This window comes from Schistocerca americana, chromosome 1, assembly GCF_021461395.2.
Source record: "Schistocerca americana isolate TAMUIC-IGC-003095 chromosome 1, iqSchAmer2.1, whole genome shotgun sequence".
In the NCBI taxonomy this organism is placed as follows: domain Eukaryota; kingdom Metazoa; phylum Arthropoda; class Insecta; order Orthoptera; family Acrididae; genus Schistocerca; species Schistocerca americana.
Window position 1 is genome coordinate 1,198,038,679 of NC_060119.1, and position 14,701 is coordinate 1,198,053,379.

The 14,701-nt window shown below is 42.0% G+C and overlaps 1 protein-coding gene across 2 annotated transcripts in view; it reads right to left on the bottom strand.

Annotated features, from left to right (window-relative positions):
• Nucleotides 1-1,921: 1,921 nt before the first annotated feature.
• Nucleotides 1,922-14,701, bottom strand: part of LOC124619795 (toll-like receptor 2) — a 147,204-nt gene continuing 134,424 nt past the window's right edge. Inside the window, exon 12 of one of the 2 annotated variants that reach the window (XM_047146389.1) lies at nucleotides 1,922-4,286. In XM_047146389.1, coding sequence (XP_047002345.1) covers nucleotides 3,999-4,286 — 288 coding nt within the window. In that variant the 3' untranslated portion in view covers nucleotides 1,922-3,998. The remainder of the gene's footprint in view (nucleotides 4,287-14,701) is intronic. The other variant, XM_047146398.1, reaches the window with a different exon arrangement.

Below are 14,701 nucleotides of genomic sequence, written 5' to 3' on the forward strand. Positions count from 1 at the left end.
GTTTAACATATCTGCCTGATTAGGGGATCTGACATTCCATGATCCAATCTGTAGAAAGCCAGTTTTGTTTCTCTTGATAACGATATCCTCCTGAGTAGTCTCCACCTGGAGATCAAACTGGGGGACCTTTTCACCTCCGGAATATTTTACCGAAGAAGATGCCATCATAATTTAACCTGAGAATGGAATTGCATACCATCAGGGAAAGTTATGGTTGCAGTTTCCACTTGCTTTCATCTGTTCGTAGATCGAGCACAACAAGGCCATTTTGGTTGATGTTACAAGGCCACATCAGTCAGTCATCCAGATTGCTGCCCCTGCAACTACTGAAAAGGCTGCTGCTACTCTTCAAGAACCACAAATGTGTTTGGCCTCTCAACTGATACCCCTCCATTGTGGTTGCACCTATGTATCGCTTTGGCAAAAAACCCTCACTACCAATAGCAAGATCCATGATTTAGGGGGGAGGGGGGGTGAGGGGTACACTGATGAGTATGTGCTACTAATAATATCAAATAACTGCAGTATTCAGTACAATCTGAGTTCTGTAGAGATAGAGTTTAGTAAGCAGGTGTTGTAACAGTAATTTTCTATTTTAAGATGCATGGCTACAATAGCGTAACAATTATCATATGCACTTCGGTCTATTTAACATTTATGAGTTTTGCCACGAATTTGTTATTACATACAAAACGAAACATTTTCAAGATTATCTGACTTTTACATTCATGAGGACTATTTTCTTAGGATCTGTGGATAGTATCGTGGTATATATATATTTTTATTTCATGGATGTTTATTGTGTATTCTGGTTTCCTGTAATTTTGAACATCCCAAGGAGTCTCCTCACAATGCATTCACGGGAACGAAAAGTACATTAAACCTAATCTAATATAATCTATAAGTGTAGGGAAAACTGAGTCTTTTGGTGTCATGAGATGTATCCTCTCTTCATCTAGTTGGAAAGAGAGATTACAAATATCCCAAATGATTGATTCAACGACTTCTTGACTCCCTTCCTAATAGAATCCGTGCATGAATCCACACCAGAGGGATGCAACTTGATGCAGGTAAATAGTCTCATACTTGCAAATTCTTTGTAAATTCGACTCGATTTTGCAATCATAGTAATAACTCCAAAACTCTCTCAATAGGCGAAGTTTCTTTCCCATTCCCCTTCCCTCTCTGGGTGCCTCACTTTTTTTTGCTTTGCAGTGTGTGTCATTATTTCTCAGCATGTGTCAGTTGCTGTGGTCTGATATACATTCAAATTCGGTTTTTTTAACATTTATTCGATGTTTTGCAAATGGACCATTTAGCATAGTACTATGCCTCTTGAGTATGCGTTTCGATAAGCTACATTTTAGCATCCAAGGAAACTAACATCACAAAATCTAAATCTGATCTGCAACATACTGACCTCATGCAATCGGCAAGCGCACTAACGTAACAATTCTACCATGTAACCGTAAGCTTCCAGTAGTCAAACAACGTTCTGTTTTTATACATTTCTAGAAGCTTGAATCGGTACCTCTACTGTTCGACAAATAACAGAGCTCGAAATTTACGGTGAAAGTAAAGACAAAGTAGCTGTACCTTAGATTAAACTGTTTCCTCTTTTTGGTTCTTAGTGCACAGTAGGCATACATGAGATATAATCAGCACTTGCTGCATCATGATATCGTTTGAACATTTGTCTGGAAGGTCTCTCCTATGTGGGGAAGTAAACCACAACCTTGTAACTGTATTCTCAACTTTATAATTGCAAATATATGGTAACCTAAATGTGCTGTCATCAACAACAAACGCCTCATAATAAAATATGTTCAGTTAAAGAATTATCTTTTGTTTTATAGAGCAGTGATGATGTCTAATACAAATAAGTGACACATGTTTGGTTCAAAACAAAATCAACATTCAATTACAAAATACAAAAAGTTTTATTGTTATCTCCATGATAGAATCATTTGAAGTTTCAACTGAGGAGGAATGCGATTTATAGTCTTTGTGGGTTTTTCTGACATTTCTTGGTAGAACAGTTCCATATTTGACTTTGAATAACAAGTAAACTGTTTTTGTTCTTCTGATTATTGTTTGTTTCTAACTAGTTGTTGGTTTATTGGGCCATCTTCCGGAAACAACTGACTAGTGACTGCTAGAAACACAAATTTTTAGAAAACGAAACATTATAAACAAAAATACGAGCCACTTTCACACAATGTTCTTCAACAAACTTGTTTTTAGCTTTGTAAATCAAACTTCACGCAGTGGGCAATATTAAACGAAATAGATAGTTAAATACACAATATTACAGTATCACAGGTTATATGGTTTAAGTGCTAAATTTTGTGAGGTCATGACATTAATTGAGAACTGTGTAACTGAGCAATAGTCATCTACATTGCGAAACAAACGTGTTTTACATAGTCAATTACAGTTTATGCAACAGGTTATATTAAATGCAATTTACAATGTTAGTACTTGTTTGGTGTACTACATAAATGACGTTCTCAGTTCGAGAGTTTCTCAGTAGTATTTTTGCCATATAGCCAAGCAGAGGTGGGTACGCTGGTTCCAGTCATATAATCCAAGTTAAGTCCTTTAAGCTCTGTTGTATTTGGTTGGGAGTTTGCTGGGTGACTGTACGGGTGCACCGCATGCTGTTTATCATTTTCCTTTTGCCCTCACGACAGAAGGAACAGCAGGGGCGATGGCGTACAGTCCCTGAACGCCAGTCTTCCCGCCGATGTTCTGGATTAAGTTCCAAACCCCTCTGCAGTGTCTCATGAAGCAACAACCTGCGAAACTGTTTGCTGCTGATCTGTACGTCAGATGGGAACGTTAAGGCTGGGAACCCCTTTGTGTTCTTTGACAGGCTACATACTGGCATCAGATTTCATACTCTTCCGTCTCTCATCATCTCCAACAGGAACATGAAACTGCACTATACATACACCGATTACTGTCACCTACACTCAAGAGATCCACTTACAACGTACATATCTGTCACACTTTGCAAGGGAAAGGTGTCTGTGGACGCAAAGTAAAAAGAAAACATATTGAATTAGGAAGCTGAACTACCCATCGGTGTTTCCTGGCCATTTATGCCACACGAGTTTTACTTTCATTGTATTTCCAGTGAGGTCTTTTGAAAAATTAAATCGACTTCTTTATGTTTCAGTATTCTGTCACTGATCTATTTCGCTTAGTATTATGCTTGCTGATGCTTGCGTACTTGAGCTACAGTCCTCAGAGAAAAGTTAGGTTTCAGAAAGACAGTGATGTAAGGTGCTGCATCTTAGCTGCTCCTGAATCTAGTAGGCGCCTTGTACGAGGAGTCTGGTGGCTAAGGCGGAACGGCCCACGCACAAACTACGGGCATAAGTGGGGAAAGAGATCCGTCACTGTTCGATTACGCTGTTGGTGGAAGATCACCAGAAACAGTAACATCCGTGAAATACTTATGAGTAACAGGCCTGAGCGACCTTAAAGGGGATAACCACATAAAATACAATATAAGGAAAGTGGATGCCACGGTGAGATTCAGTGGAACAATCGTAAGGAATTGTAATTCACCCACGAAAGAAGTGGTTAATAGAACACTGTCCCCTACTAGCTATCGGTCTGTGGTTTTTACCAAGGAAGATTAACGGAAGAGAAAGAAAATAGCCAACAAAGAGTGGATAGTTTAGAAAACGTGAGAGTGTTATAGAGATGCTCAGCAAACTACACTGGTTGTCAAAGCAAGATGGGGCTTTTGTATTATGCTGAGCATTATGGTTGAAGTTACGAGAGCGTACACTAGAGGAACAGTTGAGCAACGTGTTATATCTCTCTCGAAATGACCACGACGAAAAAAATCTCAGAAATTAGAACTCATTCGTCGACAGACGAACCTTCCCATGCACAACAGAGAAGTTGCAGAACGATGGTGGCAACAGTGGTAATGTCCGCCTAGCCCCATAATGCGGCTTGCAGGGAATAGGTCTTGATGTATATCACGCCTTGATGGCATCGCGACTCTTCTCCTGGTCGCCATCATCAGTAGGCCACGCCTCGCCCTCTTCTGCACCTGCTGCGTTTACTGCAGGGGTGGCCAGGGCCGCGCGCAGACGGCGCCACATGGCGGCCTGCTGCTTGGGCTGCTGCGGCCACTCCAGGTAGGTGCGGGTGTCCATCAGGTAGCGCAGGTGCCGCGGCAGGCGCGCTCTCTCCAGCCGTGTCAGCTCCACCAACACCAGGTGCGACACCTTGACGGACGCCAGTTCCAGCTCCCAGCGGCACCACTGTCACCAACACAATTTTAATCCATAAGTACAATAATGTTTGTGATGACACACTCATGGTATTAAAAAAAGAAAGAAATGAAAAAAAGGAAAGAAAAGAAATAAGAAAAAGAAACACTTCCATGACTGGGGATAGGACATTCACATTCGTAGGACACATATCACATATATCTACAGAAATTATTAACTTTTCAGCCCCCCCCCCCCCATCCCCCTCTGTTCTGTATGTGTCCTACTGCCTAACAGGCAACTTGTTCTATGTGTGACGGCATTGACATGTATAAAGCGCAAGTTGTGTTCTGTAATATAGTCATCCATGCTGCATTCAGCTGATTGCAAAGTTCATCTGTGGTACTTGGCATTGGATAACTACACTGTTCCAGTGGTTTCACCATACGTTTTCAATTTGTGGTACGTCTGGTGTTCTGGTGGGCCAGGGCAAAATACTGACATCCTCTGACACCAGGAAGGCAAGTATTCATGCAGCAACATGTGGTCATGCATTGTCTTACTGAAAAATGGCGTCTGCAGTCTTGTGCAGAAAGGATATAACTAAATGATGTAAGGTGGCGTGGTCTCCTGACCTTGATTTCTTACATATTCCGTCCTCACAATCGTACTCTGCACATCAAGACGCTTCATTCGAACCCAAACTCGATAAGGTAGAGTCAAATTTGTATGAATTCATGTAAGCGATATGCAAATCTAATAAGTAAACCGCAAGTGCGCACTGAGGTTGAAAAAAAGTCGAGGCTGGCGTACACAACATGATGGCCACAGGAATTTTCGTTCTAAAGAGGAAGCCAGCCTGCTGGGAAGACCGTCCCTTCAGAGGGCTGGGTCAACAGCATACCTACTTCAGCCGAAGCGACCGCCCAGAGAGAAGACAGCTTTTGCCTGAGCGAAGGGATAACGACCCCCGTGTTCGACTCAATAGCAAATTGAGCTACATTGTGTGGGAGCGCCCAGAAGACGCATTTTTTTTTTTCACGGACCGACTGCGTAGGTACGGAGTTATCACAGGGGGACAGTATATGCCTAATGGAGATGCTACAGATTTCCGCATTGGTCGACTTAAATGAAACGTCATTCTCCCATTTAAATGAGCAACGCTGATCGGTTGAATATTTCTGACGCAAAGAGTCAGAGGAGTGAGGGAAGGCAGCGAATGATATACCCTTACCACTTTTCCAAAAAAAAGGGCGGTTCCATTGTCGCTCTTGGAGCTGGAACATGTAATGAGAGCGAGTGCGCTCGTACGTGTACGCAAAGACCACTCACACTCACAATTTTGCAGGATATCATTCAGGTAGGTCACAATGGTCACAGTGCCCTGGACATGTACGAAGTGTGGTTTGTGGTTGTAACCAATACCACCTTACACCATCAACCTTGAGTTGGCACTGTATATCTTGTACGAATGCAGTCACTGTGATGCCACTCGTCTTCTCTGCAGTGAACCAAAATGAGCCATCTATTTCAAAATAACAGAACCTGAACTCAACTGAAAGCACTATCCAATGCCATTTCTGTGCTCAGTGACGTCGGTCCATGCACCATTGCCGTCTAGCATGTTTTTGCACATTTTAAAGGTAGGTGGAAAAGTGGACGACGTACACATAATCCATGCAGTAATAAACGGCGTCGGACTGTCACCCCTGATAGTGTACGGTGTGTTCCACTGTTCCACTAGAACCAGGATGGATACAGATCTGTCCCGCAATGCCATTCAGATGAGGTGTCGATCTTCTAGGAGGTGGTCTCGGTGTTGCGACTGACGCATCTCGCCGTGTTCTACGACGTTCTGTGAACCATTCTGCGCACACCCTTTACACTGCTGAAACACTTCGTCCCACTCGAGTAGCAGTGAACCCACGGGCCGAATCGATTGAAATGCTAATAATTTCCGCAGAAGATACTAATGTACATGTCCTGCAAATATCATCGTTCTCTCTCTAGTTGTTAAAGGTGTCCATCTCAGGGCAGGTGTTTTACCCAATGCAAAGTGACTCATAAGGTATTCGGAAAAAAAAGCGAGAGGGAGAGAGTCAATGTTGACACGATTCGACAGTTACTATACTGTTGAAAGACCACCACGCCACACCATAGGGTTGGCCAAACAGTGCGGTGGGAGGGGAAGCAGCTCAATTTAGTTTCGCAGTGAATGACGAAATAGTTTTGACATTTCGTGACAAATGGCTGTCACTTGCTGCATAGTTTCTTATCATCCGAAGAAGCCTGGCACTCAACGAATCTTCCATCCTATTGAACCGATGTGTTAATATATGTTGTTTTTGTGATCTTCAGTCGGGAGACAGGTTTGATGCCGCTCTCCATGCTACCCTATACTGTGCAAGTTTCTTCGTCTCCCAGTACCTACTGCAACCTACATCCTTCTGAATCTGCTTAGTGTATTCATCTCTTGGTATCCCTCTACGATTTTTACCCTCCACGCTGCCCTCCAATGCTAAATTTCTGATCCCTTGATGCCTCAGAAGATGTCCTACCAACCGGTCCCTTCTTCTCGTCAAGTTGTGCCACAAACTCCTCTTCTCCCCAATTCCGTTCAATACCTCCCCATTAGTTATGTCATCTACCCATCTAATCTTCAGCATTCTTCTGTAGCACCACATTTCGAAAGCTTCTATTCTCTTCTTGTCTACACTGTTTATCGTGTTTCACTTCCATACATGGCTGCACTTTCAGAAACGACTTCCTGACACTTAAATCTATACCCAATGTTAACAAATTTCTCTTCTTCATATACTCTTTCCTTGCCATGCTAGTCTACATTTTATTTCCTCTCTACATCGACCATCATCAGTTATTTTGCTCCCCAAATAGCAAAACTCCTTTACTACATTAAGTGTCTCATTTCCTAATCTAATTCGCTCAGAATCACCCGACTTAATTCGACTACATTCCATTATCCTCGTTTTGCTTTTGTTGATGTTCATCTTATATCCTCCCTTCAAGACACCATCCATTCCGTTCAACTGCTCTTCCAAGTCCTTTGCTGTCTCTGACAGAATTACAATGTCATCAGCAAACCTCAAAGTTTTTATTTCTTCTCCATGGATTGTAATACCTACTCCGAATTTTTCTTTTGTTTCCTTTACTGCTTACTCATTATACAGATTGAATAACATCGGGGAGAGGCTACAACCCTGTCTCACTCCCTTCCCAACCACTGCTTCCTTTTCATGTCCCTCGACTCTTATAACTGCCATCTGCTTTATGTACAAATTGTAAATAGCCTTTCGCTCCCTGTATTTTACCCCTGCCACCTTCAGAATTTGAAAGAGAGTATTCCAGTCAACATTGTCAAAATCCTTCTCTAGGTCTACAAATGCTAGAAACGTAGGTTTGCCTTTCCTCAATCTCTCTTCTAAGATATATACTGTATATACGGTATTCAAATTAACTGGTGACGGCTTATTCATCATAAGATAGAGGCTCACTCTTGTGTCTGCTTTCGCTTATAAATACAATTTGTTTTTGAATACACTCTGCCATCAGCAGACACAACGGTTTTCTTCTTTCCAATCACAAAAAAGAAGAAAACATTGTGTTTGATCAAAACAGAACCCACGCTAAAACTAACTTCATTATGACTCCTTGTTAAGACGTCGAAACGATGATAACTTGCTAAGAAATTAAAACTGGTAATGACACTATTTGTGTGATTCGTAGCTACAAATACAAGTAACGTATTTCTTTGTACGTGATGATCGCCTCTGCGGTACGCCTAGACTACAAGTATTACTTCTGCACTCTAACTAACCGCTGATTTCCCTGTAGGAGATGGCCGCTGCGTTTCCCCTTGGGGGAAATGCCTAGTCTTTGTAGAGTCATGGACCTTTCAACCAAATAACACGCAAAATGGTAGTGGGCATTGGGGCTGCACATTCAGAATGTTTGATAGGGGTTTATTTAGAATTTAACTGTGAGCCATATATTCCACTGTAAGATAACGACATGTAATAGAGTCCAAGGAAAGTAAAACCTCAGGTTACTCTTTGAGGGGACAAAGTAACCTGTCCAGCCGGAGAAGACTTCAACTCTCAGCAAACAATTGTCAACGATGGTGATGTGTCAGTTACAGCGAAGCAGTCATTACAGAACTGGCATCACTCTTCCACCTCCTCCGAACGTCTCCATTATTAAGAAGAGGGAGAATTTGGTGAACACTGAAATTGTGGGAAGAGACTAGGGTTTGAAATAACGCATGCTAAATTACGAATTAATAACACAATCAGCAACTTGCAGTAGTAAGATCTTTCAAAAATAAAATGACTCCTATTAATTACAGATCCGTATTTTACAAATAATTAAGTGAATATTGGCAACGGCGAGAGGTGCTCTTACTGGCGAACGTTGATCGGTTCAATTCAAAATCGTGCTGTTCAGTACGAGCCAAACGCCAGAACCCTAAAATCGCTTTGTGGGACCTCATTGTTGGCTGTGTTCTGATAGAGGTAAGACGTGTCCTAGATGTCCCATGGGATTAGTTAAGTGCCACAGCACGGAAGAATGATAGCATACATATATGCTCTCTAGGATTAGCTGAGCAGACACTTTATTCATTTACTATCCTTTTATTTTATTCCTAAAATTATTTTTGATCAGTTTTAATTAAATTTCGAAGAAAGTTGACTGTGGCTCATGGTACGAATGTGTGAAACGAGCGCATGTGGGATTAGAGATTAGATTAGTACTTGTTACATAGATCATGAAGACGACACTTCGTAATGATGTGGAACGTGTCAGGTTAATAAAAGGTGTCTATACAAGATATTACATTAGACAAAATATTACATGATACACATTTTTTTTTTTGTCGGGGCTGGGAAATTACCCACTTACCATATCCAAAAATTCATCTAATGAGTAGAAGGAGTTGCCATTACGAAATTCTTTTAAATTCCTTTTAAATGCAATATGGCCATCTGTCAGACTTTTGATGCTATTAGGTAAGTGACCAAAGACTTTTGTGGCAAAATAATTTACCCTCTTCTGAGCCAAACTTGGATTTAACCTTGAGTGGGCTGGTAATTACAGTTCAATGAATGTGCTTAATAGTTTGGACAGATATTCCAAGACACACAAATAGTCCCGCGTGTGGGCTTTTCAATTTTTTTTTACAGAATTTCGGTGGGGTTTGCTGAATGAGAGGCAACTGAAAGCAAGAATCGTAAGTAGCGATCTCGCACCCAATTCAGAAAATGTTTGGGGCAGCCTTTTAGAAATATTGCAGGACATGACGTGTGTTTGTGAGAAGGGAATATCTTATTTGCAACGCAGAAGTATGAAAGTGATGCCACTGTTCGGACAGGCTCTGCTATGTCGTTAGGAATGACTGAGATGCTTAACGGGTTGGAGCAGGTACGGCAGCAAGCTACTACGAGAATCCCCTGGCAGCACAGCAAGCAGCCACTGGTGGGTCTGTGCATGGAACAACCGCCAAGGGACTGAAGTGGGTCCCCCACCGATTCACACTTACCAACACTTAAAGCAGACACCACAGTGTCCAAAACAAAATACACCACTTTTTTAATTTCAGTAACAATTCTCAACATTAATGCTGTGCAGAGTATTTGTGTATTAGGCAAGTAAGAAAATAATTTATGTTAGCGTATTATTTTATGAGGTGTTATTCGTTCAAGGTATGTAGTGTTTTTATGTAATTTTTATAAGAGTATGAGTACAGTTTATTTTATAACTATTTTTAATGAATGTTGGCCAACGAGAGGAGCAAAAATATGTAAAATAATGAATGTGACTGGGAAAGAGAGGCATTGTAGATAAGAGGTGACGACGACAACCAACAAGACGCAAACTGAAAGATGTAGTGGGGACAAGCCATTGTGCACTGGATTTGCGTGTTACGACTTGGATGACATGATTGCGAACTCTGGACTCACATGCGGGAGGACAAAGTTTCACACCTCGTCCGTCCATCCAGATTTAGGTTTCTCCGTGATATCCTTACACTGATTCCGGAAAATGCCGCAAAGTATCCTCTGAAAAGGCTTGGCCGCTTCCCTTCTTTCATCTTTCTTTAATCTGAAGTTGTGCTCCGTTTCTAATTTTTTAGGGCTTGGAGGTATTCCATTTTTAGTGGCAAATGACCACATATCGCTAGTGTTGGAAGTTTAATTGTTCCACAAGTCCATCGCGACAAATGACTTGTGGTTTAGACTTCGGTGAGTGAAATATGTCTGTTGGAGACTCAGTAGTGATAGGCGCTTCGGTTAGAAGACGCGTTTAGTAACATTTTGTGTTTCATTTTTGGGCAGTAAGGGTCCCGTAGTGGAAGCTTTGGGACTTTGACTATTTCACGAATCTACTTGGACTCTAGGGTGACGAGATGATACACTTTAAGAATATTTTTGGTAGATGCTTTGTGTCTGTTTAGTGAATTTTCATGTCTGATACAAATTATGGAATAACTAGTGCCACTTAGGGTTTTGTTGAATGAAAAACTGTATTTCACTGGCATCTGTTATTCCTTAGCTCATTTGTTGTGAGAATGTCTAGTTACATTTCTTGATTTTTACTGCAATTAACAAATCTGCAAAGAGCTTATTAACTTTAATCTTTTCAATTGTAAGCTGTTTTACAGTGGTGTGTGATCGGTTTCAGACTACATCTAACGAGCGGAAGTCATGTAAATCCGATAGTGTATTTACGTTCCCTCCCGATACCCCCTGCTCAGCAAAGCTTAAGGATGAGCTACATAAAGTAATACAACATATTAACGACTCTGTCGAAATGAATGGAATTGCGGGAACATATTGCAGGAGGTCATACAGTCGTGCACGGAAAATTGGACGTTACATGGCGTGTGGTGGACGTCTCTGCAACGCCAAGTGGGCCTGTCCCAGCAACATGACTCAGTTGAAGGAAATGGAAAAAACAGTATGTGTCATTCAGCGAGCAGCTACGGTGCTCTGTGGTGGGGTTCTTCATTACAATATGGCCCGGAGACAGCTTTAGATAACTTTACACGCGGAAGAATTATCGGGACACTGGAAGGACGAAGTGTGACAATGTAGCCCATGAGGTTGGTATTGCCCACAGTATTGTTTCACGTGTATGAGACTCGTTCCAGACTACAGTCACTGTTACCTGATGATGAGGAGGTGGTCGGCTACTGTCACCTACAGCAGCAGATTACTGCTACACTGTGCAACAGGCAACAAAGGACCCACGTCAAGCAAGGAGTACAAAAGCAACCACATTTAACAGGACTGTAAGGCACGCAATCTTACGCTCCACGGAGGCACGGCGACAGCATGTAGGCAGCGTCTCTGCACGACGGCCAGGGCGTTGCCTTTCGGTGACAACCGTACATCTGCGGTACTGTTTCCTATGGTGCCAACGGGCCAGGAACGGGACCAACGGACAAGAGCAGATTCAGCGTGAGTAGTGATTCTGGACGAACCTTAATTCGCCGAGACTTTCAAACACGTAATGTACCCAAAAACATCGCCGAACGCGGTCTTCTTGGTGGTTCGTGTACAATGATGTGGGGAAGCGTAATGTTGCTTGGCAGTACTGCCCTCCAAGTCTCTGAACACGGTGCACTCATCAGTCAGTATCGTGTTATGGAATGTGGATGTGCAGAAAGGAAGGGGAAAGGGAAGGAGCTTGTGATCTCTGCATTGCGGCTCTATGTGGAATCAGCAGCGACGAGTAAAACGTATGTACCAAACTTGGAGTAAAACCCGGGATCTCCTGCTCACTAGGCCGTTGCGTTATCCACTGCGTCACCTAGACACAGTGTTTATCGCAAAAAGGGAGACTGCCTCGGTAGGCTCCCTGGATCACCCACACTCTATACCCTCCATGCTTGCTAATTTTTGATCCCTGATGAAGATGGAATGTAAACGTGCATTCTCAGTGAAAACTGTGAAATAATTACCCACCGAGGCGAGTCAGTTACAAGAAAGCATGGTGCGAGTTCTATGGGACAGGTTCGAAGGAACTGACACCATTTATTGATATAATAGATTGGCCTCGATGGGCAATTAATCCAAAACCTTCAGTACGACTTCTAGTGACAATAAAAAATAAGCGAGCATGGGAGGACACAGACGTCGACTGCGAATATGTGGCGCTAGGTTGGGGTGTGTCTCAGCCGGAGAGCCTACGGAGGTACTGCGTGCAGTTGTGATACATACTGTGTCCGGGCGGCACAGTAGCTAAAGCAACTTCCAACTAAGCGGGAGGTTTCAGGTTCGAGCGCGGTCCAGCAGAAATTTTTCACTCGTTGCCTTTGATTCCACATGAAGTCCCGATGCAGATGGTATCATTAGTACCTTCCCTTTGCTTTCTCAAGCCTCCACCTTCATTTACTTTATATGCATCATAACTTCAGATTTCGCGTGATGTCGGTTCTATTGTACATGTCCGAAGGAACACATACCACGCATTCATATCATCAGTCAATGTTGTTGTGACATTGTACTCTTTCTTAAGGTGGGTCTTTTTCGACCGTATCGAGCAGCGGAGTTGGTGGAGCTCTTGCAACGACAAGATACTGGATGAATGGCCTGGGCCACCCGCTTTCCCAACTTAAACTGATCTAGCACGTGTGGGATGCGTTGGGGAGACGTATTGTGGCGGTACGCCACATAACGTAAAAAAAAGAACTTCTAAAACATAACAATTCTCACTTCGTAACGAAATAAATATTATATATGAAGTCTTCACGGGTTGTCAACCTAGTAGCGTCGTCGTCTCGTAGCAACGTTGCGATGGAATGCGTCTCCATCATCTTCAGGCGCCTGAAGATGATGAAGACGCATTCAATTGAAACGTTGCTACGAGACGACGACGGTACTCGGCTGACAACCCGTGAAGACTTCATATATGAAATTCGCCTAGAAAGCCTGCACTCACATGAAATAAATATAATCGCAGAAAAATCACAAATACTCTGTAATCAATATGATCTGCAAATGCTATTGCAATCTCTGTTCCGTTTGGAAAAGGATCGCACTCACTTCCCTTTTGTTTCTTGGTAGTGTAAGAAGCCAGTTTGTGACGAGGCCAGAAAACGTGTAAGTTCCATGTAATATTTGGCCTAAATGTTATCAAATTTTACTTAAAAATGTCGCTAATGTTTTACTGTAACAGATCCTACATTCATGAAGTGAATGACTTAAATGCTTTATGGAAATTTTATAGGGGAACATTGGTGCAGAGGTCAACGCCATTGTTCTAAATGATAACGGCCCAGAGTTGTAAAAAATATTTTAATATTTGCTAATTTCTACAAATAAAAATAGATGTAAGTGTAGGAGGATTCTCTTGATTGGCGGTTCTTCCTTTGAAGCAGCTTTTCCAACATTGAATCAATCATATTTGCGTAAAGTGACTTCAGTAAATTTTTTGATCCTTACTTAACGGAAATTGCGAGAATCTCTTTAGAAAAGTGATCAATAATTTACAAAAATCCATTACAATCAAATATACAGCCATATATCTGAAATATTGTGTGTTGGTGGTGTCTTTTAATGTAAAAACATCGTGCCGGGCAAACTGACTGTGAGAAGTACCATAACTGAGTCACTGACGTAAATAATTTTCCAGTAGTGAAGCAGCCGGAATAACACTAAGTGCAGCTACCCATAACATGTAAATACCAATACATAAAAAAGAACCACCACAGTATTAGAGCACGTACACGTGCCCAAGCTACCGTCCAGCAGTTGTCAACCGTGCTGATGGTCGAACGGAACGCCCTACCAGAAGAATGTCGCACCATTCTTGTGACCAGCATGAGAGCACATGGCAGAGTACGCAGTGCTGTCCATGGTGGTTAGACTCACTGTTAACAACCACGTCCCACCTTTTTAATGTCCAGGGGGTTATAAGACATCGCGGTGATTGCAGTTCACTTGGAAACCATTTCATTTGCATCATAATTGGGTGGTAGGTAGAAAGCATCGTCACAACTATTGAGTTCCACCAGTTGAAAATATATCATTATAAATGTTGAGTCCCAGCCCTGACACAGGCAGGATGAGCCGCTGAAGTTAGTAAGATACTAAAGCCTAATGGCGACACAGTTACTGAACATATATATTTTCAAAATATTCCAGAGTTACTAGTTTACATGCAACAAGGCCTCTGTTAAACAGTAAACTGTATAAACTGTGACACAATGTGGAAATGAGGTGGAGATACTAGGGTATTAAAGGGGCTCATATGGTAAAGGACTATATGTAAGTACCAATCAAATCCGAGTAATCCTACAGCAGAGAAAAAATGTGAAGGTGCAGAGTAAGAACAGATGTTGAAAGGGGCCTGTTTTGGCGTCTTTCATTTTTGCGCTACCTCTTTCATTTTTTTCATGATCTATTATATATAGTTTGTAGCTGTCTATCAAGTATTTTATTAACCAG